Source organism: Bos taurus, chromosome 6 (genome assembly GCF_002263795.3).
Source record: "Bos taurus isolate L1 Dominette 01449 registration number 42190680 breed Hereford chromosome 6, ARS-UCD2.0, whole genome shotgun sequence".
In the NCBI taxonomy this organism is placed as follows: Eukaryota; Metazoa; Chordata; class Mammalia; order Artiodactyla; family Bovidae; genus Bos; species Bos taurus.
The window spans coordinates 91282420-91310233 of NC_037333.1; the positions used below are offsets into that span (position 1 = coordinate 91282420).

A 27814-nucleotide genomic window follows, 5' to 3' on the forward strand; every position below is an offset into this window, starting at 1 on the left:
AGATAAAGATTTAGCTTGCTAATTATTTTTTATTCAGAGTAATCTTGAAGTGAATTCAGTTTGTAAGCTTCACAATGATTAATAAGGGGGAATTGAAGTAAGGAAAGAAACAGCCTAAAGTATTCAGTGGGAAGGGGAGATCAGCTGGTGCCAAGTACTTGCAAAAGCTAAACACTGTAGCAGTAATTTAAATGATGTTATCCTTTAATTTTTTAGAAACTTGAAGTATGCAGGAAACTTTTCTAAGAACAAACTGATTTGGGCAAACACTGTTTATAATTTAACATGTAGATATTTAGCATCCATCTTCTAAACTGCTTTTAATTTTAAATGGTTGCTTTGATTCCTCATTTTCAAATAAACCATTAAAAACTATCTAATTGATTCTGTGTATAATAGTCTCTGGAAGCAGAACAGCAAAATTTAAACTCACCTTGTCTTCATACATCCTTTTGGCTTCCCTTAATTCAGAACGTAGTTGAGAAACAGTAGATTCCAGGTCACTGAGTTGGCGCATATACATTGAATTTTGGTTTCTTGCTTGCTCTCTAAGAAGGGTTTAAAGAGGGAATAAGAGCAAACAAGATCTAAGGCAGAAGGAAAAGAGCATGACAGAGGATGAGATGGTTGGATGGCATCACTGATTCAGTGGACATGAACTTGGCTTAACTCTGGGAGATGGTGGCCTGGTGTGCAACAGTCCACAGGGTCACAAAGAATTGGACATGACTTGGCAACTGAACAACAAGGGCAATTAGCGAACTAAGAGTAAGTGTGATACCTAAGGGCGCTCTAGCTTTTACTTTCACTAATTATTTAATATAGCCACTAGTCTTTTATCTTACAAATTGGTTACTAAAGGCTTAAGTTCAAAATGTTAACTGTTAAACATAGATGATGCATACACAGGAGTTCATTTTACAATTTTCTCTCTGTATGACTAAAAATGTCCATATAAAAAGTTTCAACATGGGAATGCAAATTATAAAATTATTTGTATGTTGTTAGTCACTAAGTCATGTCTGACTCCTTGCAAACCCATTGACTTATATGTATAATTTATATATATTTACACACATGTGCATGCTCAGTCACTCAGTCATGTCTGACTCTTTGTGACCCCATAGACTATAGCCTCTGGGACCCTCTGTCCATGGGATTTTCCAGGCAAGAATACTGGAATGGCTTGCCATTTCCTCCCCCAGTGGATCTTCCTGACCCAGGGATCAAACCCATGTTTCCTGTGTCTCCTGCATTGGCAGGTGGATTCTTTACTATTGAGCCACCTGGGAAGCCCATCTACACACACACACACACACACACAGATATATAGTGTGTGTTTGTTTTATCCAATCAGTTGAAATGTAGACAAAAATTAAAACATCCAAACCCCAAGAGGCCCAAATACTTGCCATAATACTTCTGATATGGTTATAAAGTATTATCCATATGTTAAATAATCTTTTCCATTTACTTGAATGTTACAAAAGTTTCACCTTCTTGTAGAATCAACTATTAAGCATTTAAAAAAAAGATCTTAGAACAAAAATCAAAAAATAAAATGAAGATAAATAGCTATCAACTTCAAACCACCAGGACACACATACTGAATGATTTCCAATTGACTCTGGATACTGTTGGCTTGGCTCCGAGCACTGCTAGCTTTCTCGGTGAGTCCTGTTATTTCAGCTTCATGTTCACTTATTAACTGTTCAATCCTATAGAAAGAATGTGGTGATAGTTATTTGATACAGATTTTGCCTAATAATGAATTATTCTAAAAATTAATGATTTTCAACACTCACATTTGGTATTTTGTTTTAGCTTTGTCTATATTATTCTTTTTATGACAAGTATCTAGCTCTGGGAGTTGGTGATGGACAGGGAGGCCTCGCGTGCTGCAGTCCATGGTGTTGCAAGGAGTCGGACACGACTGAGCAACTGAACTGAACTGATGACAAGTATTTAAGCTGGATACAGAATCCTTTATCCAAGTCCTTTGGGAGCCAGTCAGGCTTTGGAATTCAGAATTTTTAAAAAATATTATGATGGTAATAAAGAATAGTATTAAGTATCATGTGACTTCCCCAGAGAGATCTATGGAAGTGTCTCAGAAGCCAGACATCACTAATGCAATGGTAGGTTTTTAAATATTCACAGTAAATCATGAAGACTATAAAAAGCTTAACATTAGCTCAGATTAGGTTTTGCCAACAAAACTGACATAGTATCTAACCTTGACCAAATTGTAGTCAGATGCCTCTTGGCACTTAGAAGCCTAGGCTTAGTAAGAACTTTGCTAAGTCAGTTTAGTGAGAACCTCACACCCCATGCCTCCTCCTAGTAATTTTCCACCCAATGACCCCCTCACCCTGCTTCTTGGCTATGAATCCCCATTTGCCCATGTTGGACTGGGAGTTGAGCCTCATCACTAATTCAAACACCTTTTGCAACAGTCTTGAATGACATCTTCCCTACTTTTCAAATAAGTGTCAGAATAAATTTTTCATTAACATGAGTTTCCTACAAATCTATGGGGGGAAAAAAATCTGTGTTTTAGAGCTTTTTAGATATTGGAATTGCTGATGAGAGATCGTAGACTTGTGCTATAGTTTCACTATGATCTTCTATACCTCAGCCAGAAACCTACCGATCTTGATGTTGTTGAAGAAGTAGTTCCATTTTGTTTTGTGATTCAGATTTCAGTGCTTCAAGCTGATCCTCTACCTGGTTATAAAAAAGAAATATTGATTGACGAACTGGTAAATCTAAAGCCTGGAAAATTTAGAGATTTTCTAACTAAAGGAATGCTTTAGAAAGACGCAGATAGAAGGAATACTAAAATCAGATACATTCTATCACTGTATTTTATTAAATCTTTTACAGTGGTTATACTCATGAAACTATACAGACAAGTTTAGGTCCCTTTATTAGGAAAGACCACTCTGGAAGTAACTTCCACTATTTTAGAAAACAAAAATGAGAACTTGGCTTACTTTGAAGAGTTTAAGAAAATTATATGCCTTATACTATTGTCTTAATGAATTTTAATATAAAATTGACATAGTGTTCTCACCACTTACTGGAAATATCCTCCCTTTAAGATAAGAAATCTCTGTGTCTAATTCTCTTAGGACTTTACTAATAGCTGAGGCCATGTTTCGGGAGTGGATGGTAGACATGCTGTCATGTTCAAATACTTTCTTGCCTGAGGCTTCTTCAAAGTCAACTAGGACTGATCGGATTTCTTGAAGCACTCCCTCATGACTAAGCACCATCTTTCTTAGCTGCTCTATCTGTGTGCTGCTATCTTTCAGCATATCGTCCTTAAGGCATTTGGCAGCTTCAAGTTCATGAACTGTATTTTGAAGCTGATTTCGTAAATCCTCCTGGGACTGACTCTCCCTTCGTCTATGAAATAAATGAAAGAAAAGAAATAATATTGATAAAACTCAGATTCACACAAGTGATTTTACTCTAGAAAAAGTAAAATTTTAAAATAATTCCAGGTAAAGAAGCCCAACCTGATGTCAGCCATGGCATCTCTCTCCATCTGCATCTCTTGAAGTTTTGTTTGCAAATCAATGACTGATTGTCTTAAGTAAAACTTTTGTTTCTCATGCAATTCATTGCTCTGGAAAAAAAGTGTCCTGCAAATTAGTCTTCATCAGAGGAACCTATTTCCTTATAGCTAGTAATTTCCAAAAATCTATATACCAATCATTTACTTTTTTAAAAAAAATTCTGTGTCTTTTTAAAGAAATTATTAATATTTATTTGGCTGCATTGAGCCTTAGTTGTGGCGCATGGGCTCTTCACTGTGGTGTGTGAATTTCTCTCCAGAGCAGAGGCCTCAGTAGTTGCAGCTTGCCAGCATAGTTGCCCTGTAACACGTGGGATCTTAGTTCTCTGACCAAGGATCAAACCCATGTGCTCTGCACTGAAAGGCAGATTCCTAATCACTGGATCACCAGGAAGTCCCTCAATTGTTTGTTCTTATGTGTACTTCGTTCCCCCTTCACCACTGTCTGGGGCCTAATTAATCATTTCTAACATATATTTTTGGAATACCCCTTTCAATCCACTTACTTTATAACCAAAGCATCATTTCTAGAACAAATCTGACTTATAGCTCAAGAAAGAGACAGGAATAAACTCTATTCCTGAGGATAGAAGTGGTTGAAATTGTGTATACAGAAAAGTCAACCCCCACCTCAAACTGACTTAAAAAACTTGGCAGCAGATAAGTACCATTCAAAAATCAAGGTGTTCTACTACAAAGAAATTCACAAAGATCTCTAAAATCAGGCACTGAGAGGTCTCCCAGAGTAACAGTTGACATCCCATCTAATTATCCCAAAGTAAAGCCATCAAGTTCTTCCCATAGACAGATTGCCAGCAGTTTTTTTTCCCCCCTACTGTTCATTCTTGAGTATGAACAAAAAGCCAAAAACCACTGAACACTTGAAGGAAGACTACAAAATAAAAAAGAGACCAAGATGAAACAAATGAGAAAATACCCAGAAAAAAAGATCCAAAGAAACAAAAAGTGATAATGCAACAGTGGAAGAACATTTCCAAAAACTTGTATTAGAGAGAAATTTGAAAGACATTTTTGCTATAAAGTAAGAATAGGACTATGATCAGAGAAGAAAGGGTTCCTGGAAATTAAAAATACGACTGAAAACTAAAAAGTTGCAATAGAAATGTTGGAAGTCAGGAAATGCCCCTTTAAGTAGAAAAAGTAGATAAAATTTTTGAAAGAAAAAATAAGAGATTTAGAGGTTCAACCTAGACAACAGGAGCTTCCAAAAGAGAGAACTGAGAAAACAGAGAAACTGTCAAAGGAAAAAAAAAAAATTTAATTCTTCAGAGCCATGAAATTAAAAGATGCCTCATTCTTGGAAGAAAAGCTATGACCAACCTAGACAGCATATTAAAAAGCAGAGACGTCTGCCAACAAAGGTCTGTCTAGTCAAAGCTATGGTTTTTCCAGTTTTTCCAGTAGTCATGTATGGATGTGAGAGTTGGACTATAAAGAAAGCTGAGCGCCGAAGAATTGATGCTTTCGAACTGCGGTGTTGGAGGAGACTCTTGAGAGTCCCTTGGACTGCAAGGAGATCAAACCAGTCCATCCTAAAGGAAATCAGTCCTCAATATTCATTGGAAGGATTGATGGTGAAGCTGCAACTCCAATACTTTGGCCACCTGATACAAAGAACTGACTCTTGGGCAAGACCCTGATGCTGGGAAGAATTGAAGGCAGGAAGAGAAGGGGATGACAGAGGATGAGATGGTTGGATGGCATCACCAACCTGATGGACATGATTTTGAGCAAGCTCCAGGAGTTGGTGATGGAGTGGGAAGCCTGGTGTGCTGCAGTCCATAGGGCTGCAAAGAGTTGGACATGACTGAGCGACTGAACTGAACTGAAAGGCACAAATCTACAGATCAAAAGGGTCCACTGAGTCCCTTTTCGGGCTAGCACAGTGAATGAAAAAAACGAAAATATACACCTATGTACATTATAGTGGAATTTCAGAGATAAAGACCCTAAAGTTTCCAAAGATGAACCTCAACTAAGTAAAAAAATATCATCTACAAAGGAACAAGAATCAGACAGACATCTTCTCAGTCTCTGCAAGAGCATACAATATTTTCAAAGGATTGAAAGAAAATAACTTTCAACTTTATCCAGCTTAAGTCATTTTCAGGATGAAAAAAATTCACACAATGTATGTCCCATATACTTTTTCTTAAAGTTTCTAAAGATGTGTTCTGACTAAATGAAGAAATAAATCAAGAAAGAAGAAAAAGGAAAATAATAAATCCTGGAAATCATGGCTCCAACCAGGAAAGTAGTGATAATAATCTCAAGAAAATATATTTTTTTAAACTTTTTTTAGTTATACAACAGACCTAAGAAAAAACTCATCTAGACTAGACAAAAGAACTAAAGAGTCCTGGGTTAAAGGAAGGTATGATAGAAAACCTATATGATAATTTTTTAATAAGGATATGATAAAGGTAAATAGTATAAAGGAATAAGAAAGGCAATTGGGAACCACAGGAAAAACAAAAACTACACAGCAAAGGAAACAGAAAAGGTGACTACCTGATTCTGCAGTTCACAGTGTTTATACAGCCACTATAAGGTGGGACCCTCTATCTTTTTCTCTAATAGTCCAGGTGATGGCTATAGTCTGAACTTTGGAATGTAACAGTGCAAATGAAACCATATTTGAGAAATATATGAGGTGCACTGGACAGACTTGGCAGTAAAGTGCATGTCAGGGAAAATGCAGAGGTATCAAGAATGAATCAGGTTTTTGCCCTCCGCAACTGTATAAATGTAGCGCCACACAAAAGCTAGAAGAAAGGCTTGGGGAAAATCAGGTGTGTAATTGGAAATGGTGAGTTTATGGAGCCTGAGAAACCTTTCAAGCAGAAACGTCCAGGAGGAACACAGGTACACTAACTGGGTGTGGAGACCAGTTAAGAGGTCTGACCAGGTGTGTAAACTGAACAGGCACTGACGTCTACACGGCAACAGAAGCCACAGAAATCACTCTTACAGTCTATGGAGGGTTTTGTTGGAAGAAGAAAACTGAAAAAGAATGAGCTGGAGGAAAGTTAGGAGAGTGTGCTTCCAAGAGACCTAAGAGAAAAGAGTGCTTCAAGATGAAAACAACTGTCATATGTGTCAAATGTTGTGGAAGAGGCAAGTAAGATAAAGCATTGATTAGATTTAGCATCAGTGCTTACCCCACTGAGGCATATCCTGTCACTATCACTTTCTATGTTAAATACCTCAGCCATGAGACTGTAAACACGCACATAAAAAGGAGACATCTTTTCCGTCTTTATATGTCCAATACCTAGTATAATATCTGTTACATGGGAGGTTTGTGATAAATATTATGGCTCCAAATAACCCTGTTATTTACTTACTGATATAACTATTAATAATTTATTGGGAGCCAGTCAAGTGTCACATACTCTGCCAGAGGACAGATGTGGAAAATTAATTAAGGCATTGTTTCTATTCCTCATTGGTATTTCTGTGCCTCACCCATCTATCTATCATCAATCCATCTCTATTAGTGTACTTATCATAAAGTATTGTCAGTGTTTATATGCCACCTCCCTTCGAGACTATGAACTTATGAGTCCTATCTTATTCATCTTTGCATCCTCTGTACATAACACAGTGATACATCTTTTTCAGCACTTAATAAACTTGTAGAATTCTTAAGTGTTTACACAGTCTGATGAGACAGAACAATGCACTGGTAATACAATAAAAAGCACTAAATACTACAACAGACGTGTGCACAAGGAGCAATAACTGTACAGAGGAGATCACGCCTACCCGTGTCCAGAGGAAAGGTTTCAGAGAAAAACGCTTGAGCTGAGTCTTGACTGAGAGTAAGAACTGCCAGGTAGACAGGTAGAGAAGGGGCAATGATCTGGCAAAAGCATGAGGATCTAGAATTGTATGGTACATCTAGGGAAGAGCAGGTGGCTTGATATTGCTAGAATGGAGGATATATATAAGGAGCAGGTAGCAAAAGAGGCTAAAATGCACAGGGAAAGTTAGATTACAAAGGCGTCTGTGTAAGTTTGACTCTAAGCTATAGACTGCTCAGATCCAACATGCAGTTGTAAAGCTGACTAAATCCAGCTTGATTCTACATAAGGTCCACTTGAAGTTTTTATGCATTAATTTCTAAACACTATTTAGCTATCACGTATACACACACATCTAAAATCTGATCCCCTACCACCACTTTGAAAAGAAAAACCTGCTATCATGATAGCAGCACAGCAGGCTTGAACCAATTATTAATTATAATAATAGCTGAATGTCATTAAGCATAACACTTTGAGCTATCCAAGTTTCACTAAGATTACAACAAGAGCACAGCAAAAGAATCAATTTGCAACTCACTTCATTTAGTCTTCTCTGCAAATCTTTGACTTGATGTGAATATTCTTCCAAAACACGCTCAATGTGTTCCTTTCCAGGGTAAGGAATGACTTTTCTATGAGAATCAAGTTCCACTTCATATTTAGGGAAAAAAGGAATTTGTGTTATAGTCCCAGTTGAAGATGTGTTTTCAATTATTGTTCCACGAATAGATGACATAAAAAATGGACTTGAAGAACCTAAATATTAAAGAATTGATTAACCAATTAATTAACTGAATAATAAAATAATTTTGTGGTGAACAATTATCCCAGGTGATGCCCTTACTGAACCCTGCAGGAGCTCAAGGTCTCATGGGGAAAAGAGACAAGTGATAGTCGCTCTGAGAGAGAAGGGCACAAGGTAAAAAGGAGGAGCAGGATAGGAAGGAGGGGGAAGTTTTACTTGCTAGTGATCAAGTGATACTTTCGTTGAATGAGCCTTGAAGCATCTATGACTATGAAGTAACTAGCCTGTATTGTAACTCAGTATGTATGAGTAACTAGTATGTATAGTAACTAGTTTGTTTGTATAGTAACTCTATGGTACTGTATCTGAATTCAAGTTTTCAGTATGAACTTAAAAAAAAGAAATCTAATTCCCAATTTTAAGACACTGAACACTCCCAGACACAGTGTCACTTCAGTAGCAATAGGCACACGAGATCCTGGTGTGTGATTACTATTTCCTACTAAAAGGAACCAGGGCTCCTTAGCAAATGGCTGATTCCAGGTCTGGTGGAACAGGAAAAGTACAGTGTGAGTCCCAATTAAGAACCACTACCTTTATCAGACAGAAAAAAAAAAGTATTGTAGGAATAAGAGAGTGAGAGTGCTAGAAGATAGAAGGCTGGATTCTAGAAGCCCAACTGTTTTTGGCAATAAGATCCAAGATAGGAAAGTGAGTAGCTGTTAGCAGTTCAGTCGCTCAGTCGTGACCAACTCTTTGAGACCACAAGAACTGCAGCACACCAGGCTTCCCTGTCCATCACCAACTCCCAGAGTTTGCTCAAAATCATGTCCATCAAGTCGACAATACCATCTAACCATTTCATCCTCTGTTGTCCCCTTCGCCTCCTGCCTTCAATCTTTCCCAGCATCAGGGTGTTTTCCAAGAGTCAGCTCTTCCATTCAGGTGGCCAAAGTATTAGAGCTTCAGCATCAGTCCTTCCAATGAATATTCAGGATTGATTTCCTTTAGGATGGACTGGGTGCATCTCCTTGCAGTCCAAGGGACTCTCAAGAGTCCTCTCCAATACCACAGTTCAAAATCATCAATTCTTTGGTGCTCAGTTTTATGGTCCAACTCTCACATCCATACAGGACCACTGGAAAAACCATCCTTGACCAGACAGACCTTTGTTGGCAAAGTAATGTCTCTGCTTTGTAATATGCTGTCTAGGTTGGTCATAGCTTTTCTTCCAAGGAGCAAGTGTCTTTTAATTTTCATGGCTGCAGTCACCATTGGCAGTGATTTTGGAGCCCCTCAAAATAAAATCTGTTTCCACTGTTCCCCCATCTATTGGCCATGAAGTGATGAGACCAGATGCCATGATCTTCGTTTTCTGAATGTTGAGTTTTAAGCCAGCCTTTTCACTCTCCTCTTTCACTTTCATCAAGACACTCTTTAGTTCCTCTTTGCTTTCTGCCATGAGGGTGGTGTCATCTGCATATCTGAGGTTATTGATATTTCTCCCAGCAATCGTGATTCCAGCATGTGCTTCATCCAGCCTGGCATTTTGCATGATGTACTCTGCACATAAGCTAAATAAGCAAGGTGACAATATACAGCCTTGACATACTCCTTCCCCAATTTGGAACCAGTCCGATGTTCCATGTCTGGTTCTAACTCCTGCTTCTTGACCTGCATACAGATTTCTCAGGAGGCAGGTAAGGTGGTCTGGTATTCCCATCTCTTTAAGAATTTTCCACAGTTTGCTGTGATCCATACAGTCAATGGCTTTGGTAAGTCAATAAAGCAGAAATAGATGTTTTTCTGAAACTCTCTTGCTTTTTCTATTATTGATTTGATCTCTGGTTCCTCTACCTTTTCTAAATCCAGTTTGACCATCTGGAAGTTCTTGGTTCCTGTACTGTTGAAGCCTGGCTTGGAGAATTTTGAGCATTGCTTTGCTACCATGTGAGATGAGCGCAATTGTATGGTAGTTTGAACATTCTTTGGCATTGCCTTTCTTTGGGACTGGAATGAAAAGTGACCTTCTTCAGTTTGTGGCCACTGCTGAGTTTTTGAATTTGCTGACATAAGGAGCACAGCACTTTTACACCATCATCTTTTAGGATCTGAAATAACTCAACTGAATTCCATCACCTCCACTAGCTTTGTTCGTAGTGATGCTTCCTAAGGCCCACTTGACTTCGCATTCCAGGATGCCTGACTCTAGGTGAGTGATCACACCATCGTGATTATCTGGGTCATTAAGATCTTTTTTTGTATAGTTCTTCTGTGTATTCTTGCCAACTCTTCTTAATATCTTCTGCTTCTGTTAGGTCCACACCACTTCTGTCCTTTATCATGCCCATCTTTGCATGAAATGTTCCCTTGGTATCTCTAATTTTCTTGAAGAGATCTCTAGTCTTTTCCATTCTATTGTTTTCCTGTATTTCTTTGCACTGATCACTGCAGAAGGCTTTCTTATCTCTCTCTGGAATTCTTTGGAACTCAGCACTCAAATGGGTATACCTTTCCTTTTCTCCTTTGCCTTTTGCTGTACAGATCAAATGACTGAGTAACTAGAGTACAGAAGCCATGAGTCTGAGACCTTACATGGTCATCCATGAGGACAATGACACTGCAGGATGATGGTGTGCCTGGGGCGGGAGTGACAGTCCATGAGCTAAAAGCCCATGCCCCCACTGGCTGAGGGATATCATGTGGGTGGGGAGGTGAGCAAGGGGAATGAGCAGGGTGGATGGATCTAGTAAGATGGAGGTGCCAATGGCATGAGCATCCTAAGGAGCAGAAACTTTTACGCAATAAGCATGTGAAGATAAGTCTGTAAGCAGACCAGTGGAAAAACAGACCTGTAATTCAGAATGAACTCTGGCTGCATTCTTTCAGACAAGAGAGACATGAAGGGAAAGCAGACAGGGTTGTACAGTCACCTGCCTGACTGCCACAGAGTCCCTTCCCTGCCATATGCTGTGGAGACCATCCTTCCAATGCCCCATTCCCAGCACATTTCCTGGTAGGTTCACAATGTTCACAGAAGCTGAGGGACTCTCCTCTCTCCTGCCTCAGACGGGCTTCTGGCAGTGAGTGGTGGGTCCGTCTCCAGCAGGCAACCCAGTCCGTGGTTCCAGCTCCTGTTTCCACCCACACATTATGACAGTTCCCATTCTCAGGGTCCTTTTGGCCCAGAGGCTGGTAGCAGCTTCCTGCTGTGGTTGATCTCTGCATTCTCTCATCTCCTGTGAACCTTTTTGGCTCTTTCAACACCTGTGTTATAAATTTTCTGTATTAAGTGCCACCTATTTATTCCACCTGTTTCTGTCTTCTGTCTGCTATCTGCTGACATAATTTTCATCAGAGTCAATGGGAAGCCTGAACAGTAGCCATGGGAATGGAGAGGTAAAATGCATTCAAGAGACATTTCTGAGACTAGAGAAAGCAGGACGTCGTACTTGATTGGATGTGGCGGGGAGAGGTGTAAGGGAAAAGAAGTCAAAATGATGCAGAACTGGGGCCTGGGGCTGACCAAGGAAGAGAAGGCATTTAGAGAAACGGCATGTGCGGAAGTGCCTCAACATGGAAACAGTCTTCAAACCAGAAAATAATGTAAACACATGCTAAAAAATAGACATGCTATTTTTAAAAGATTAAACAACTTCTTCCTTATAAAGCAGAATTATAAATAATCTGGTTATCATTCATGAACAAGGTCTGTGACCTGCACAGTTAAACCAAAACATACTAAAACACAGTGGCTTGAATGAATATTATGAAGGCTGCTTAGTTCTAATTTTCTCCCATTTTCGTTTTATAAAAAACACATACCTGCATTGGATGGGATGCCACTGCTTGGCAAAAGATGTTCATTTTTGGGTTCACAAGGTTTTTGTTCCATATTAAATATTTGCTACCTCTTCTTAGAGATCTTGAAATATGAATGCTTCCCTATTTAGTTCTTTTAGTTCTTATCTATAAAAGACAGGGATTTAGTCTTTATTAATACGGTAAAATGTGAAAAAAGTTCACAGAGGAGGAAATGACTATATTCACATTTGAAATTTAATAACAGGTTTTCACCAGGAAAATATTTACACAGAAATATTTTATTATTACATAAAATTAGTAAGTGAACAGAATCTTATTGTAAAACTTGTTGATTTTAATGGCCATGTGGTTTATTAAAGACAACCCGAAAATAAGAAACACTTTTAATTACTACAATTATTAGCACTCTGATCTGAGGTAGAGTTTTTTCTCTTCTTATATCTCTCTCATAAGTTACATTATCAAATAATGAAAGAAGGCACTTCCTCAGTAAAAAGTCACAAATTATGAAGAAAATTCAAATTTGAAATCATTAATAAAAGGTAATGGAGGAGGGCATGGCAACCCATTCAAGTATTCTTTCCTCGAAAATCACATAGACAGAGGAGCCTGCTGGGCTACAGTCCATGGGGTCACAAACAGCTGGACACAACTGAGTGAGCACAATAAATGGTAAAAGCTTCTTGGATATCAAACAGTGCTCATAATTTTAGATTAGGCCAAGAGGGGGCTTTAGGGTTTGAAGAACACTGGTAGAGGCCTGATTCCAAATCTTCTCCTTATCCTCTGAATATCCATAAAATCAACAACAACAACAAAAAAACAAATAAAAGCACATGGGCTCCAAGCCTTTAGCATTCCCAGAAGACAGAGAATGCCACAGATTTCAAATTATCTGTTAGCAGAGGGAAATTTTTTTCCAAAAGTGCTCCCATACTCTACCAACCAGCACTACAGGCCTCTGGGTGTGGACAGTGGGAGAGGAGAGGCTAAAGAGACTGAAAAGGAGCAGAGGGCCGACAGGAAGCACAGAATGGCCCGCAGAAAGTGAACAAAAAGAGCCAGGTTACTAAGCACAGGCTGGAACGTGATAGTCTCTGGCTGTGCAGTTAGGGCTTGAAAGTGGGCAGGCGCTAGGAGTGTCAGCCTCGGAGAAGAGTGTTTCCGGGGGAGACATGGTCTCCCCTGGAGATGCGGCAGTAAAGGGAAGAAGGAAATGAGAGGGGAAATTTTAGGAACCAGCAGAAGCAAAAAGAAGCAAGATATGCCAGTGCTCCTTCTACCCCTCCCACCTAATATTCCCCCACCATCCATAAAAGAGAATGCCTGGAAGACAGCTCTCTCAGACCAATAGTCCTGTCCACTAAATAAACAGAAAATAGTTAAAAATAGATCACATCCATACAAAACTTCCACAAAATATCATAAAATGTGTATAAAATCTTTTCTGCTCATGAAAAGTCCCCCAAACCCTCCCCAACAACAAACATGAACTCAAAGAAAGCTGTAACACAACACTCCAAGCTGAACTAAATATTCTCAAACAAGCATTTGGGAATAATGAAAAGTCACCCTTGAATAAGAATTGTAAAATGTAAGAACAAAAGTGGACAAGAAACAAAGAAAACAAGCAAGTCATCAGGAAGAAACGAAATGAGAGTTGCTTAAAGTAAGGAAAGAGAGAGAAGAAAAACACAAAATTATATCAGAAATGAAGACCAAATTACAAAGACCAGAGAATAAACTGCGATGTAAACTTAATAAAGGCATTGAAGGAAATCAGGAGAACAACCAAGAGGATGAAAACTGAGATAAAGAAGAAAAAAGGGTTGGAGAGGAAGTGAAAGAAATGGACGACAGGCAAAGGAGGTTGAATACAATTGGTGTCCCTGAAGAAAAAAAGTCCAAAAAATGAAATAGAACTATTATTTAAAACTATAATCCAAGGAAGTGTCCTAGAAATAAAGGAAGATCCAAATCTACACATTTTTTGAGACTAAGGAAAATCAGCCAAGAATGATTAACTTTGAAATACATCCTATCGAAACAACATTAAGATGTTAAAGATTATGAAAAAAATCCTTAGGGCCTTCAGGCAAAAAAAAAATGAAGTAATTTATAAAGGCAAAAAGATTAGAATGGCATCAGATTATTCAAAAACAACATACAAATCAAGGCAACAGAAGAGCAGCATTTTCAAGAAATATAAGGAAAAAGAAAGTACAAACCAAGCCTATTATATCCAGCCAAGATCAAAAGATACAAAAGCATGGAAAAGCAGTTTTGAATGTGCCAGAATACTGTACATAAGCGCCCCTTCTGATGAATCTACCAGAGGGAGTGAAGCTTCATCCAACCAATAGATGACCAGCAAATGTGGCAACCTGGTAACAGCTGGTGTAAAACCAAAGTTTTTCCAGAGGTTTTAAATTTTTCAAAATAAAACTTGGGAAAAGGGAGGATTATGTTTTAAAAAAAAAAAGATGACTGGGAACACTGAAAAAAAGACTTACGTGAACATTTTAAATATTCAATTGTAGAGTTGAGACTAAAATATGAGAAGGGTAATGGCACAGAAAAATAATATATAAATATTATATGTGTGACAATAGAGAACAGCTACAACTAAAGATGGGAAGAGAGAATAAAAGGGAAATAGAGGGCCACTGGTTGTAAAAGGTACCATTTAAAATTGACAAAAAGCAAAAGGCTAAATAAGAAAAAAAGTTGGAGGGGTTATGGGTGTAGTATAGAAAGCATTAATGCAAAGGTAACAACTGGAATAAAAATAAAAATCTTAAATGCCAAAAGAATTTTTTTAAAAAAGAAGAAACACCAAATAAACACATTAATATAATATAACACACACAGTAATTACACCACAAGATAATAATGTAATAACAATGAGACAGAATTTAGGCCAACACAACAGTCATGTCAGTAAATCTGAAAGGACTTGACTATTCAAAGAAATTTCAAATTAGCTCTTAAAAAAATTCAACTCTGTGCTGTACATAAGAGGAAACTAAAAGGCACTGATTAAAAAAAAAACAAACATCAAAAAAAGTGACACCATGATCTGCTAGGCAAATGAATTCAATACGAAAGCATGGGGTAGCCATACTATCCAAAGCAATCTGCAGACTTAATGTGATCCCTATTAATATTACCCATGGCATTTTTCACAGAACTAGGACAAATAATTTCAAATGTATATAGAACCATAAAAGACCCAGAATTGCCAAAGCAATCCTGAGGAAAATAAAACAAAGCAGGAGGCATACCCCTCCCAGACTTCAGACAATATTACAAAGCTACAGTAGTCAAAACAGCATGGTATTGGCTGCCCCCCACCCCCCGACCCTCGCCACAGACATAGGGATCAATGGGACAGAACAGAGCCCAGAAATAAGCCCATAATTACCTATGGTCAATTAATCTTTGACAAAGGAGGCAAGAATATAAAATCAGAAAAAGTCTCTTCAGCAAGTAGTGCTGAAGAAGTTGGACAACTGCATGTAAATCAATGAAGTTAGAACACATCCTCATACCATATACAAAAGTAAACTCAAAATGACTTAAAGACTTAAATATAAGACATGACAACTCCTAGAAGAGAACATATAGAAAATATTTTCTAATAAAGTCATACCAATGTTTTCTTAGGTTAATCTCCCAAAGCAATAGAAATAAAAGCAAAAATAAACAAATGGGCCCTAATCAAATTTATAAGCTTTCGCACAGCAAATGAAACTACAAACAGAATGAAAAGACAACCTACAGACTGGGAGAAAATACTTGCAAATGATGTGATTGACAAAGGATTAATTTTCAAAATATACAAAAGCTTATACAACTCAATAACAAAAAAGCAAACAACCCAATCAAAAGTGGGCAGAAGACCTAAATAGACATTTCTCCAGAGAAGAAATATAGATGGCCAACGGGCATATGAAAAGATGCTCATCACTAATTATTAGATATTTATAAATAAAAACTACAATGAGGTACTACCACATACCAATCAGAATAGCCATCAATAAAAAGTCTACAAACAATAAAGTTTGGAGAGGATGCAAAGAAAAGGGAACCCTTTTACACTGTTGGTAGGAATGTACATTGGTACAGCCATTATAAAAAACAGTATGAAGGTTCCTCAAAAAACTAGAGTAGCCATATGATCCAGTGATCCCACTTCCTGGGCATCTACCCAGACAAAACTGTAATTCAAAAAGAGATGTGCACCCCTGTGTTCACAGCAGCACTATTTACAACAGCCAAGACATGGAAACAACCCAAATGTCCACTGACCCACTGACAGATGAATGGATAAAGAATATTCGTGTATATATACAATTTAATACCATTTGCAGCGACATGAATGGACCTAGAGATTATCATAGTAAGCAAAGTAAGTCAGAAAAAGACAAATACCATATGATATCACTTATACGTGGAACCTAAAATATTACACAAATGAGTGTTATCGATGAAACAGAAACAGACTCACAGAAATAGAGAACAGACTCACGGTGGCCAAGGGGAAGAGCACTGGGAGGGAAGGATTGGGAGTTTGGAATTAGCAGATGCAAACTATTATATATTCAATGGATAAACAACAAGGTCCTATTGTATAGCACAAGGAACTATATTCAATATCCTATAATAAGCCATAATAGAAAAGAATATGAAAAAATATATATGTATAATTTTGCTGTACAGCAGAAATTAACACAACATTGTAAATCAAATATACATCAAAAAAAATTTTTTTAAAAAAAGCATGGGTTAAAATCCTGATATCAGACCAAACAGTCTTCAAGCCAACGAGTATTAAATAAGACAAAGGGCACTTAAGTTAAATGCTTCATTCCACAATAACAATACCTCCAACTCTATGTACCATATAACACAGCAATCATTTAGATAAAACATAAATTATAGGAAATGCAATAATAACTAGAAACAATAATCATGAGAGGCTTTAACACATCACTCAGCATGAGATAGATCAAGCAGCGAAAAAATAAGTAAGACTATAAAAGATTTAAAAATAATTACTAAGGTAGACTTTGTGGATATACATTGAACACTATATTTTAATAATAGAGAATATAACTTCCTCTCAAGTACACATAGAATATTCACAAAACTCAATCATACTCTAGGACACAAATAATAGATTAGCAGCTTCCATAAACAGAAATGACAAACATCTCCCTCTGGTCACAATGTAATATGAGAAAGTAAAAGTAAAACCCCAAAAGCAAAAAAGCCTTTCCACTTAAAAATTAAAAGGCTTTGTATTAAATAACTCTTGTGTGATAAAAGAAATATAAACAAATTTTTAAATTTCTAAAAATATGACATATCAGAATCTGAGATACATTAGAGCAATGCAAAAAAGAAAATTCCCAGCCTTAAACACCTATTTTAATTTTTTAAAAAAACATGAAAATAAGTGAATTAGATCTGTAACACAAACAGATTTCTAATACAAAAAGGGAGGGAGTAATGTAACAAAAGCACATGGTAGGACTTAATAAAGATAAAAGCAGAAATTAAGAAAACAGAAAAACAATTTAAAAAACAGAAAACCAATAGATCACATTAATGAATCAGAATCCTAATTCTTTAAAAAATAAATGTAGGTAAGAACTATCAAAATGATGGAAAGAGGAATATTACACAGAACATACTGCTCATCATTTTTACAATGTAAGCATTGTGTTAAAAGTTATTTTTAAACACTTCTGAGCTAAAAAGAATTTTTGCTGTTGAACAAAATTCGTTTTTATTACACTTACACTTTTGCCTTTTAGATTACTGAGGTGCCATCTGTCAAAACAATGATTAAATTCTACCTTAATATGTTTATACTATCATTTTTAGGAAATAAGTGGCAGGGAAACATTAAGGGAAACATTCCATAAAGAATTCTAACAAATGGAATGTTACTCAAGATTGCCAGGCAATTTAAATGTTCTAAATAGAAGAAATTGCTATTTGGGGAATTAAAAAACCTCTCATTTAAACAAGTTTTATCATGAATGTTTGCTGTTTAACTTAGCTTACACACTAAAATGATATATTTGGGGATTCTTCAGGATGATAAAAGTAAGAAAATGTAAATTATTGAGTAATGTTATCATAAATTAGACATAGATCCAAAGCATGTAGGAGTAGGGCAGGTGGAATCAAAGCCCAGCATTAGGAGATCATACACTAATCCACTCTGCTTGAAAGCAGACTTTGGGCTATCAAGAAAGAAACAGAATCTACAAGCAAGAAGCAGAACAGCTATGTCTACTTGCCAATGCTGCTAGTTATTTTTATGTATATAGAGTAATGAAATGTCTTTTAAAAATTATTTGTTATCTAGATTTTCACTGTTTTAGACTGACCAAATCATTAAACTGGTCAAATCATTCATTATTTATTTTCATTGCGTTGTAAGAATTGTAACCTTATTCCTATATTCGGGCATAAAACTTATTAAATTACTAAGGATTTCCGGAAAAAGAATTTTTTTTTTGTCTCAGTAAGTCATGAAACTGTGAAAATGCTGCACTTTGTTGATTTGCGGATCAAAACATGAACTTACATGTGTTTGATTTAAACCTCTGATAAAAGCACACAGATGAGATCTTGGCCTCTTCTAATATGCCAAGATTCATTAAGAACAATTCTGCCTGGTTTAAAATTATGAACAGGTTCACACTGAAAGAAGCCTAAATTTCTGACAAGTAATAGCTAGGTAAAGATTCTACTCTTGTTATTTAATTAGAATGTTGCAGAAAAAGGCCTTAAAAGAGGCCACAGACCACAAAAAGAGGACTTTTGGAGGAAAAGAAGGTTATAGGCTTTAGTTTTTGTTACACAGTTGAGCTAAGGGACTTAAAACTATCTCCTGGGTTTTCACCTCTTCTCCTTGGCTTCCAAAATCTGTGGTGACTGTACACCTGTCCTTTCCCTAATGTGACCAGTCCTCACCTTGATTTCTTTCTGTATGGCTATGCCAGGTAGCCCTCTACTGTGACTGTGATAGAATGTGACTGTCTCCATAGTAAGCTGATTCAGAATCCATGATCTATTTTGATTTGGAAAGATTACTTACAATGTGGGCTTCCCTGATAACTCAGTTGGTAAAGAATCCACCTGCAATGCAGGAGACCCCGGTTTGATTCCTGGGTCAGGGAGATCCCCTGGAGAAGGGAAAGGCTACCCACTCCAATATTCTGGCCTGGAGAATTCCATGGATTGTATAGTCCATGGGATCAAAAAGAGCTGGACAAGACTGAGCAACTTTCACTTTCACTTACAATGTGTGTTACATTTAGATTACTGGATTCATCAATGAATGACTCAAGCCCTTAGGGTGCTACCTTTCACAGAAGTCTGAGATTGGTGATTTTATAAAGCTAGTCCATACTCTTGTAGAACCAGTCTGCAGGTATGTTTTCCCCAGGAAATCCTAAGGTACTCTAGTGTGTTAGTCAGTCAGTCTTATCTGACTCTTTGAAACCCCATGGACTATAACCTGCCAGGCTCCTTTGTCCATGGGATTCTCCAGGTAAGAATACTGGAGTGTGTTGCCATTTCTTTCTCCAGGGGATCTTCCCAACCCAGGGATTGAACCCAGGTCCTTGTATTGCAGGAAGACTTTTTACCATCTGAGCCACCATGGAAGACTAAGACTAATCCATATATCACATGTCTGGGCCAGTACAGTCTGAGAAACACAATGAAGAGAGCAGTTTTTTCTGAATAAAACCTTTATTGCCTGAGTTATTGTTCTCACTACTAACTTCACATCACTCATGGGTTCAAATTCTAGCTCTGTGATCTACCACCTATGTGACCTTGAGAACAATATTTATTCTCTGTAAGACTATAAGATAGATACAGAGTATATACCACAAAAGAATAAGCATTACCTGAGATAACTCATCAGACTTACTATCCTGTTGCCTCAATCTATAGGAAACTAGCACCACATAATGGAATAGTAAACCAAGAATAACAACACTGTTTTTGAAATTTAAGCAGTGTATACCAGCTCACTTTCCCATAATAAATGGCCATATCTTTCTGTTTATCTAGAAAGAAGGTACGTTTCATATACGTACTCTAAAGGAAAATAAAGTGGGTTTAGAATGCACTGAGTACACAGAGGGACCATTATAACGTAATACAGAATTAAGTTCGTAAGATTCTACATCACCAGTACATGAGACCATTTTGGAAGGAGGCAGTCCAGAAGAAAAACAGAACTTAGCATCGTAATTCTGCCTTTGGTCACCTGTGAAAGCATTGGCAAATCTATTCACGTCTCTGAGCCTCAATTCCCACCATTACTAAATGAGGTTAGGGGTGTGTCTTCCAAACTTTTTTTAAGGAGTGGAAGCCTTTCATTGAACCTTCAGACACCTGACTACACACCCTCCTCTCTGCCCTCCAAATACCTTTATGGAATACAGAAGGCTCCACTGAGCAGAATTTGAAAACCACAGAGATAAACGCCTTATAACTTTACTATATTAGATATTCTAGCCTAGGCATTGATCACGCTTAAGACCTCAGGCTCTAAAATTAGTTGCAGATAAAATAAATTAGTGCTATAAGTTTTATTTAGTCACAATTCTTAAGTATAACCCAAAGCAAAACAAGAAATACCTTAAAATCTGGATATTCTTATTTTCACTTATCCTATTAACACCTGAAAAACAGAAAATATTTTAAAATCTGCTTATTAATATATACACTACTTCATTATCTAAAATTTATTATTTTCAAAAAGTTCAACTTGCAAGTTCATTTTCATCATTTAAGATCTTGACAACACCTAAAACATTCATACAATAGCAACAACAAAAGTTCGAATTCTCCCTTGCGTTTATCTTGTATATGAAAGTACTGACATTTTAAATTTCTAGCACTTAAAATAGCACCTGTGGCACTTTTCTACACTAAGTTTATACAACAGAACATGTTCATCTATATGCTCCCTACTTTGCTGTGCTTAGTCGCTCAGTCGTGTCTGACTCTTTGTGACCCCAGGGACTGTAGCCTGCCAGGCTCCTATGTCCATGGGATTCTCCAGGCAAGAATACTGGAGTGGGTTGCCATTTCCTCTTCCAGGGGATCTTCCCACCCCAAGGATTGCACCCAGGTCTCCTGCATTGCAGGTGGATTCTTTACCCTCTGAGCCACCAGGGAAGCCAATGCTCTCTATTGGTCCAATGCTAATCTTGTACAGGTCTCACTGACATGATCAAGATAAGGCAGCAAGTAAACCAACAGGCCCGTTATCTACATTTCCAGCCTTTCTCTAGGTACTTCCAAACTAACTTAAATAGAGCCCCTGAACTGCTTTTCACTGCTTGGAGATGCTCTGATGAGGTAACAGCTCTTGTGCTTGGTTAGAAAAGTTACTGAGTAGAGGAAATTCTACCTATAAATTAGCAACAGTTCTATAAATCTTAAGCAATGTAGCTGAGAAAAACAACTAGGAATTTTGGAATATCTCAGTGGACTCTAAGTGAGCAGCTGCCTTACTGGAAAAATGAATGACAACACAAATATCAAATCATAATATAATAATCTGAAATTAACATAATGTTATATATCATTTAATGTCAACTGAAAAAAAGAATGATGATATTCTATGTGCAGAATGAGGACTAATGAACAGAAGTAAAGGGAGACAGGTTCTAGCTCAGAGTGGAAAGGGACATTCTAAGCACTGGAGCACATTCAATATATACACAGTGGACCTCTTTGTGAGGTGTTCAAGCTGAAAGTGGATGAGCATTTGTTGAAATGACAACTGCCACTGGCTTTCCTCTCTTGGCAGAGTGTTGAACTAGAAGAATTGTAAAATCCTCTCCAATCTGGATATTCTATGATTTCGTATGGAGAAACTTCAGCAAAAAGATGACCCCAAATACAATGACTTCTCACAGGTGATTCCAGTCAGCAAAGCCAGACAGGGGTAACTCCACTGCTTCCAGAAAATTTCATGCTTTGTTGTTAAAAAAATTGAGGGGGCTCTAGATTCATCTTTATCCCAAATCTGGTCTCTTTGCATTACTACCTAACCTATTTCCTAGGATGCTCTCAGATAGTGATACCATAAAGCCAGCTTTCCAAGTCAGACATTTCAGTGTCTTCTTCTGTTATTCATTTATTCAAACTCCACCTTCTGCTGAGTAATACCTTTTAACTCAGTGAAGGAGACTTAAATGTGGTTGTAAGTTATAAGGAAGGAATCCTGGCATATGCAGCTTAGTTATTTTTAGTTCTATTGTATTCTTTCATGCTTTAACCAACTCTTACTAGACCTGCTACAAAATCCCTCACAATGATCCTCCTAAGTTTCAGTTTCTTACAATCTTCCTTTAACATAGGAGCTATTCTGCCACAACTTGCTCAAAAATAACAGCTTAAACTAAGACTAGCCCTCAAAGCCCTTTACGATCTGGCATAACCAACCTCTCAGCCTCACCTCCTTCATCCTCACTCCCTTGACGCACAGTGTCCGTTCAAAGCTGTGTCCTGAGCATGCCCTGCTCTTTCAGGACCCTCCTTTATTTACACTCTATTTCTTCCTCCTTTCTTCCCTGAAAACCCGTCTCCAGTTTAGTTTTCAGTGAAGTGGAGAAAGAGATTCAAAACTATGTAGTTGGTAGCAACGTACACTGATCCAGCCTTAAAATCAACATTCGAATAATAAGGGAAAGAACACAACCCAATGCCTCTGAAAGACATCATTTAATGTGGGGAACTGTATTTGGAGGACATACTTTCCTCACTCTTCCCACATCAAAAGTAGTAAAATTTAATTAAATCATCCATGCATATAAAACACTTAGCACAGGGCCTGGTACACAGTAAGCCTCTGGTAATTATTAATTGCTTTTAGTAGCATTTTGATGGTTTACAGTGTATTGCCGCTATGAATACTGCCTCTGTAAATACTAGAGACAGAGCTTTTGTAAGATCACGACCAATCAAGTTTCTGCCCTTGTGGATCTTATATTCTAACAGAGAAAGACATTAACAAAATAAATCAAAAATATAATTTTGGAGAGTGGTCAAGTGCAATGATGAGAATAACACAGAGTAGTAACATACAGAGTTGAGTTGAGGCTACTTAGTAGGTCAGGGAAGGACTTCCTGAAGTGACATGTGAGCTGAATGACAAAAAGTCAGCTCTGCAGAGGACTGGGGAAGATCCTAAGAGGAAGTACCACAGGCAAAGGTCTGGAGATAAGAAAGACTATGTGTTCACTGACCGCCAGGGAGGAGGCTAGTGGAGCCTACACATAGTCCAGGGAGAACGGGAGGTCTGCTTACAGACAGCCAGCTGTGTCCTGTGTCCAAAGAAACACCGTGCTTTTTAGGAGTTCCTTTTCTAAATTATCTTGAGAAGTTGCTGGTGAGGTTGGCTGGTTGTAGAGTTCATGGGTCCTTGAAAAAGCTACATTAAGGACTTGGAGGTTTATTCTAATTGCAATGGAAAGCCACTGGAGCATTTTAACAAGAGGCATATAATCTTCCAGAGGCTGGGTGGGAAATATGCTGAGTAGAAGCAGCGGTCAGTTTTGAAGCCACTGGAGTAGTCCCTGCAGAGGAATTAAAACCTTAACTCTAAAGTAGGCCAGTGATCAGAGAAGGTAATGGCAACCCACTCCAGTACTCTGCCTGGAAACTGCCATGGACGGAGGAGCCTGGGGTAGGCTGCCGTCTATGCAGTCGTACAGAGTCAGACATGACTGAAGCAACTTAGCAGCAGCAGCAGCAGGCCAGTGATCAAAAGCAGATTGGTGCTGGGGTTGGGAATGGAGACTGGCTACGGATGGGTACAAGTGATCTTTTTTGGGTGATGAAAACGTTCTAAAACTGAATCATGGTGACTTAATAAAAATCATTGGATTTTATACTTAACATTGATGAATTTTATGGTAAGCAAATTAAACCTCAAAAAAGTAGTTCAAAAATAAAGCAGATTGGCTACTCTTTGTACATTCCTGTAATGCTTTGTGGAGTAAGAATAGGGATGCAAATTAGCTGCCTGGGACCCAGAAGTCAATCAACTAAATCTGAACACTTTTTTTTTTTCCCCCTGCATCCTAATCCTAAATATTGCAGTGTCTTAATTTCAAGATAACTAGAGATTGCTTTTAACTTCCTTATGGAACCATTTTAGCATTGTCTCTTTTCTCCTGGATTGAACCTATAACTCAATTTCCAGGTGTCTGCAACTCTTATTTGATATACACATGATAGTTCTCCAACAACATCTTAGCTAAGGACCAAACCTAAGTCATTTTGTACCTATATTCTCTTAACCAGAGCAAATGCAGTGATATATTAAGAGAAATACAAAGAAAGTTTAAAGAAAATTGCTTTAGTGCTAGACCATCTCTTTCTAATGCAACTAATTTATTTTCCCTTCTCACCAAATTCTCTGCTTAAATCTTTTCCTTAGGATGTACAGGGTTCAGGAAATACTCAATGGTCTCCACTACAACATCTGCCACTGCCCCAGCTGGAAAGCTTTAAAACATTCATCAATACAGGTCTGATTCTATGTGACTTATAAGCATAATTGTATGTAATAGTTTCCTATAATCGCCGTAACAAGTTACCAAAAGCTTGGTGGTTTAAAACCATAGCCATTTATTCTTTCACAGTTCTGGTGCCAGAAGTTCAAAATCAGTCACGGGGCTGAAATCCCAGTATTGGCAGGGCTGTGCTCCCTTCAAATGCTCAAAGAAAGAATCCATTTCTTGCCTCCACCAGCAAGTAGTTGAAGCATTCCTTGGCTTGTGGCCACATCACTCTGCTGTGTTCACAATGCAGTTTCCTCTTCGCTGTCTTATCTCCTCTGCCTCCCTCAAGAATTCTACTGTTTGCATTTAGGATCCACTCAGATAACCTTTCTAGTTCAAGATCCTTGACTTAATCATATATGCAAAGACCTTCTTGGCTTATCATATTTATGGTTCCAGGGATTAGGACCTGATATTTTTGGGTGGCCCTTATTTAGCCTACTATACCAAATCATTTGAGGGCTTCTAGTGTGGGAACAGGTGGTTCACAGAGGCCCTATTTAATGAACTATGGATGTGAGTGGCCCTAACATACTAAATAGACAACGCTGAGTCCTCTTTGTAAATCACAGTGGTAAGGAGTCTGCATATACAAAATAAATTGTCAATTTCTACCCTCAATTCAGGAGTATAAAAATGTCTCCAGGGCAGAAAAACCATTTTACCCACAAGACAAATAAAGATAACTGTATAAATCTAAAAACAATAGAGCTGGGAGGACCAGGCGTCTCCCACACTCCCCCACTTCCACCCCATGACTTTACACAGAGTAAACAGTCCTGCCCCGCTGAGTTCTGGGACAGTGGAAGGTGCTGAGCCTTCCTTTCCTGAATAGGCGTCTACATAGGAAGCAAGAAGTGGATGCCAGTCAAAAGACCCTGAGAAACAACCAACTTCACTTTTCTTCTACTTTCCCTTGCTCTTAAAGTACACCAAGATGCATGAACACCACAGGGCTCTTCAGTTCAGTTCAGTTCAGTCGCTCAGTCGTGTCCAACTCTTTGTGACCCCATAAATCGCAGCATGTCAGGCCTCCTTGTCCATCACCAACTCCCGGAGTTTACTCAAACTCATGTCCATTGAGTCGGTGATGCCATCCAGCCATCTCATCCTGTCATCCCCTTCTCCTCCTGCCCCCAATCCCTCCCAGCATCAGGGTCTTTTCCAATGAGTCAACTCTTCTTTGCATGAGGTGGCCAAAGTATTGGAGTTTCAGCTTAGCATCAGTCCTTCCAATGAACACCCAGGACTGATTTCCTTTAGAATGGACTGGTTGGATCTCCTTGCAGTCCAAGGGACTCTTAAGAGTCTTCTCCAACACCACAGTTCAAAAGCATCAATTCTTCGGTGCTCAGCTTTCTTCATAGTCCAACTCTCACATCCATACATGACCACTGGAAAAACCATAGCCTTGACTAGATGGACCTTTGTTTCAAAGTAATGTCTCTGCTTTTTAATACGCTATCTAGGTTGGTCATAATTGGAGAAGGAAATGGCAACCCACTCCAGTGTTCTTGCCTGGAGAATCCCAAGGACGGGGGAGCCTGGTGGGCTGCCATCTTTGGGGTCGCACAGAGTCGGACACGATTGAAATAACTTAGCAGCAGCAGGTTGGTCTAACTTTCCTTCCAAGGAATAAACGTCTTTTAATTTCATGGCTTCAATCACCATCTGCAGTGATTTTGGAGCCCTAAAAAATAAAGGCTTAAGGTCTATTACGGAGAAGGCAATGGCACCCCACTTCAGTACTCTTGCCTGGAAAATCCCATGGATGGAGAAGCCTGGTAGGCTGCAGTCCATGGGGTTGCTAAGGTCGGCATGACTGAGCGACTTCACTTTCACTTTTCACTTTCATGCATTGGAGAAGGAAATGGCAACCCACTCCAGTGTTCTTGCCTGGAGAATCCCAGGGATGGCGGAGCCTGGTGGGCTGCTATCTATGGGGTCGCACAGAGTCGGACACGACTGAAGCAACTTAGCAGCAGCAGCAGCAAGGTCTATTATAGCCTTCTATTTTTCTGGCTATTCTATTCATTCTATTAATTTTTGAGAGCTTGATTCTGAAACTGATGCTGAAACTCCGACTAAAAATCGTAATTTATCCACTTAAAAATAATTATACAGTGGAACTATGTATTAATTTTGTTCTGTATTGTCCACGTCTCCTGTAAATGTTATTATACTTTCATAATTTAAAAAAGAAAAAAAATAAAGACGCATGAACTCAGCCCGGAACAACAGCCTCAGTGGGGACTGGGAGCAGAGTTTTGTGGGAGACGGGTGGACTCATCTGAGAACCCACTGTTTCTGACAGATACTAATAATGATGCAGAACCAGACTCCTCACTTAATAGACAGGGTTCCAGCTGAGAGGGCCCTTGCACAGCATTTAATACAATCTCATTTGGATTAGACTGTCCAAGGTTACACATTACTCATTATGTGTGTCTTCCCTATTCCTCCACCCCACCCCCACCCCACCCCCCTCCGCCACGTCTGCCAAAGAAGCTGGGTAGGAACAGGAGTTAGCAGTAAAGTTGGAACAACAACAGGATCCTGTTATTTCTAGTCCTACAGTTCAGCCACAGTCCCCGGAAGTCTTGTGATTCCTGAAAACAACGGCAGTCCCTTCTGGTAAAGAAACAATTTATTGGGCATCCACCATGTGCAAAACAAACGAAAAGATCTGGAAGGTTCCAGAAATGAAGATGCGCAGCCTCAGGGCCTCTGGCGAACGACCCACCTCCTCACCCGGTCCCCCGGTCGCGCCCGCCCTTGTACCTGCTACCAACGCCTCATCCTAAGAGACCGGCCCCATCCCCGCGGGGGCGCCGGCGGGCGCGGCGGCCGCACCTGCGTCGACTGGGCGGCGGCGGCGGCGGCGGCGACGCAGGACCGAGCCCCGCCCACACGTGCGCCAGCTCCCCGTGCGCTCCGGCTCGCGCCTTGCCGGCTCCAAGCGAGCCTCGGGGGCAACCGTTGGGCACCTCGCCCGAGAGTGGGGAGGGGACCGGGGGGAATGCTGAACTAACCATGTGGGGGCCGTCTCTGGCCCCAGACTCCGCCCCTAGACGCCGTCGCCCGGGCAACCGAGAGCCATTTCTCCCCCACCCCCCGCCCGCCCAGAGTCTCCATACTAGCAGCTCTGACCAAGGGGGCTGCTTGGCATCACATCCTGCCAGCCCTACTCCACAAGCGACCCCTATTCGGGCTT

At 39.0% G+C, this 27814-nt stretch overlaps 1 protein-coding gene across 14 annotated transcripts in view; it reads right to left on the reverse strand.

Annotated features, from left to right (window-relative positions):
* CCDC158 (coiled-coil domain containing 158) overlaps window positions 1-27469 on the reverse strand; it is an 83180-nt gene extending 55711 nt beyond the window's left edge. For 7 of the 14 annotated variants that reach the window (XM_059887791.1, XM_059887790.1, XM_015471691.3 and 4 more), the window contains exons 1-9: window positions 27382-27468; window positions 20660-20702; window positions 11984-12127; window positions 7952-8169; window positions 3525-3634; window positions 3084-3411; window positions 2651-2727; window positions 1608-1718; window positions 434-548 (exon numbers count right to left, since the gene is read on the reverse strand). In XM_059887791.1, the coding sequence (XP_059743774.1) occupies window positions 434-548; window positions 1608-1718; window positions 2651-2727; window positions 3084-3411; window positions 3525-3634; window positions 7952-8169; window positions 11984-12053 (1029 nt within the window). In that variant the 5' untranslated portion in view covers window positions 12054-12127; window positions 20660-20702; window positions 27382-27468. Of the gene's footprint in view, window positions 1-433; window positions 549-1607; window positions 1719-2650; window positions 2728-3083; window positions 3412-3524; window positions 3635-7951; window positions 8170-11983; window positions 12128-20659; window positions 20703-27381 lie in introns of all 14 variants that reach the window. The other 7 variants (XM_024993608.2, XM_010806244.4, XM_010806241.4 and 4 more) reach the window with 4 other exon arrangements.
* Window positions 27470-27814: the final 345 nt, after the last annotated feature.